Genomic DNA, 3166 nt, shown 5'->3' with positions numbered 1-3166 from the left:
CAAGTTGTGTATTTTTTTCAGAGCTCATGACAATCACAGAAAAAACAAATAGGATGATATTCTAAGAATGAGAAAGTTCACGGTAAAATAATTACTTTCGCTCAAATTAGAGGCACCCTAAATCTTACCACAAGGATAAGCAAGATTTAACGAAAAAACAAAAAGTAAAACTTTGACAGACGCGATGTTAAAAATAGAAAAATTAAGTCAGCCATATAAAAGACAGCTAAAATAAAATGATCCAGTCAAACATGAAAAGCGGAATGTAGTATTTTCGTGGCTACACAAAATAAAATCAGACGGACTGACGATTGTATTTATGAACAAATAAGGTAAAATTCAGTACACGGACCATGCTTGGTAGGCAACGGATTGCATAAGAACCAAGGACCTTCTGATCCTTCAAGAAATCCCGCTAAACAGAATGCACCTTGTTCCAAATGGTAGTTTGCTCTTATTATCATTTAAAACAATAAAAAACAAGTGGACTCTGTTCAGATCCCCTAACATGTCTGTTGCATAATGGATTGCAGTGTGAGAATAGATCTATAATTTCTATTAAAGCAACACTCTGTTTGTGCAGATAATAAAGCATATAAAACATCTCTTGAGGACATGAATAACTTTCTCTAACCCTTAACTATGGATACCATCCATAATAATTACCAGGAAAGAAAATATTGATTACACAGTCACAGTTTACAAACGCCACAAAATCTAACATAATGTTAGAAAATTGGATACTTACATGAAATAATGGATCGTCATCACAGGAAAACCACCAATAAAATGGGTTCAACATGATGAACATCAGGAATCTAAATTCCAATTTGAATTTATTGTGTCAATCTGATAAGGAGGCCTTCGATATGCTTTTTCGCCTCTTCAATAGCCCATCCATTAACTTGAAATACGCAGATTTATGCAAACTAACTCTTTTCTGCTTTGATTCTTGAAATAGTTTCATTGCCTCTTTGTACTTCCCTTGAGTACAAAAATTAGTTATCTGTTCTGAGTAATCCATGTCGCCTGAACTAAGTATTTGTGAAGTGTCTTCACTTATTATATTTGGACTTGTCTCTAGGAGTTTTGACATGAATTTCTTTGCTTCCTCAGTTCTCCCAGCATGAGTAAGTGCACCAATGATGGAAGTATAAGTATATCGGTCCGGCCCCAATTTTTTCTTCTCCATCTCAGTCATGAGGTCAAATGCTTCATCAAGTTTTCCTTCTTTGCAAAGGACGGAAATCAACGTGTTGTACCTAACTGCATCAACGGGCTTACCTTTAATGATCCATGTGTTAAATAAATTAAAGGCCTTCTCGAACATACCATGTTTGCAAAGCCCTCGAAGAAGAATGTTACATGTAATAACATCAGGCTTGAATGAGTTCTCAACCATTCCGTTATAGAACAAGAATGCTTTCTCCAATGCTCCCTCCCAACCGAAACCATGAATAATTATGTTACACGTAGCTTCATCGGAGTCCAAACCTTTATCTAAAAGCTCGTTCAATTTATCTACAGCCTGATCAATTTTTAAAGAATGGCACAACTCCCCAATTATAGTATTATAAGTGACAACACTAGGAATGATCTCCTTCTCCTTCATCTCATCCCAAAGCTTCAGAGCTTTGTTTGTTTGATCATTTTTAAAGTATCCCATGATTAGAGTTCTATAGGTTACCTCATCGAGAATATAACCTTGCTTTGCGGCCTTCACAGTCAACTTGTATGCTTCTTTGAGCAGCTTCTCCACGCACAATTTGTGCACTATAGAGTTCAGAGTAAAAGTATCCATCTTTAAACCTTTCCTCCCCGTTTCATCCATCATCTTAAAAGCTTCTCCCAGATTTCCTGCTTTACAATAACCATTGATCATAGTATTATAAGTAAAACAGTCCAGTGAAAACCCACTCTCTACCATCTTTGCCACGACACGGCCAGCTTCATCCATCTTACCTTCCTTACAGTACCACTTCACCATTATATTGTGAGTCACCGTGTTCGGCTTGACTCCCTTTCCCTTCATTTCATTAACCAACTTGAATGCCTCCACACTCCTCCACCATTGAAAACACCCGTCAATCAGAGTATTGTAGGTAACCTCATCCGGCATCACCCGCAGGCTCTCCATATTATCCCTAAGGCTAATCGCCTCCTTGACCTTCCCCTCGTCGCACAAACCCCTCATGATTGTATTATAAGTCCAAATATCCGGTACCATGTCGTTTGCTCTCATCAACTCGACAACCTTGGCAGCCTCCTTCAACCACCTCAACTTACAATAGCCATGAACCAAGATATTATAGGTGTTCCTATTTAGGGAAACCCCGCTACCTTTCATCTCTAGCAAAACCTACCTAACATTACTCAATTGGCCCTTATGCATCAAGAATAGTATTGTAAGTGATATTATCAGGAGAACAAGTAAAATCAGTCATTTGGTTCATGAATCTAAGAGCATTATTAAAATTATTATCAAGACAAGAACCATGGATCAAGATGTTGAAGGTGGTGGTGTTTGGGGTTATACCGAGCTTAAGAGAATCGTTAAAGACTTGTTTGGAGAGGTGAATGGAGTGGGAGGAATGAGGGTGGCAGCGGACGAGGGAGGAGAGGAGGGAGTGGCAGGTGAGGAGGTTGGGTTTAATGAGGAGGCGCTTCATCTTGTTGAAGAGCTGGAAGGCGAGGTTGGGGTGGTCGGAGAGGGCGTAGGCAGAGAGGGAGGTATCGAGGAGTGGCTGCGGGAGACGGGGGTGGCGGAGGAGAAGCTGGTGGAGGGAGTGGCGTGGGTGGTTGGAGGAGATGAAGTTGAGAAGCAGGGAGCGGGCGGAGGAGTAGCGGTGGTGGACGAGGAGGCCGGGGAGGAGGAGAGAGAAGGGTGGGGAGAGTGGCGGAAGATGTGGAAGAAGGAGAGGAGGGTGGCGGAGTGGGTGCGGTGGAGTTGGGTGGAGGAGAGGACGGAAAGCACCGTGGGGAGGGTAAGATTTTGGATTAAGAGTTTGAGCACGGAGTGGGGGTCAGGGTGGCTGGTGAGGATGGTGGTCACCGTTTTCAGCAACTGAGCTTCCGATGAGGCTGCGTCGGTGGTGGTGGTCATTTTTATCGCATTAGGGTTTAGGATGGTAATCAGCTAAATGGGGAAGGAAAAAAAACACAAATG

General features: G+C 41.7%; 1 protein-coding gene across 1 annotated transcript; it reads right to left on the bottom strand.

Annotated features, from left to right (window-relative positions):
• Positions 1-817: 817 nt before the first annotated feature.
• LOC112721950 (uncharacterized) lies at positions 818-2444 on the bottom strand. The gene is given in 2 exon segments (XM_072206162.1): positions 818-2387; positions 2389-2444. Coding segments are annotated over 2 exon segments (1599 nt in total). The 3' UTR covers positions 818-844.
• Between the last annotated feature and the right edge of the window lie 722 nt (positions 2445-3166).

Source organism: Arachis hypogaea, chromosome 11 (assembly GCF_003086295.3).
Source record: "Arachis hypogaea cultivar Tifrunner chromosome 11, arahy.Tifrunner.gnm2.J5K5, whole genome shotgun sequence".
NCBI lineage: Eukaryota > Viridiplantae > Streptophyta > Magnoliopsida > Fabales > Fabaceae > Arachis > Arachis hypogaea.
The sequence above is the reverse complement of the archived record's forward strand: the minus strand, read 5'-3'. Positions and strand labels throughout refer to the sequence as shown.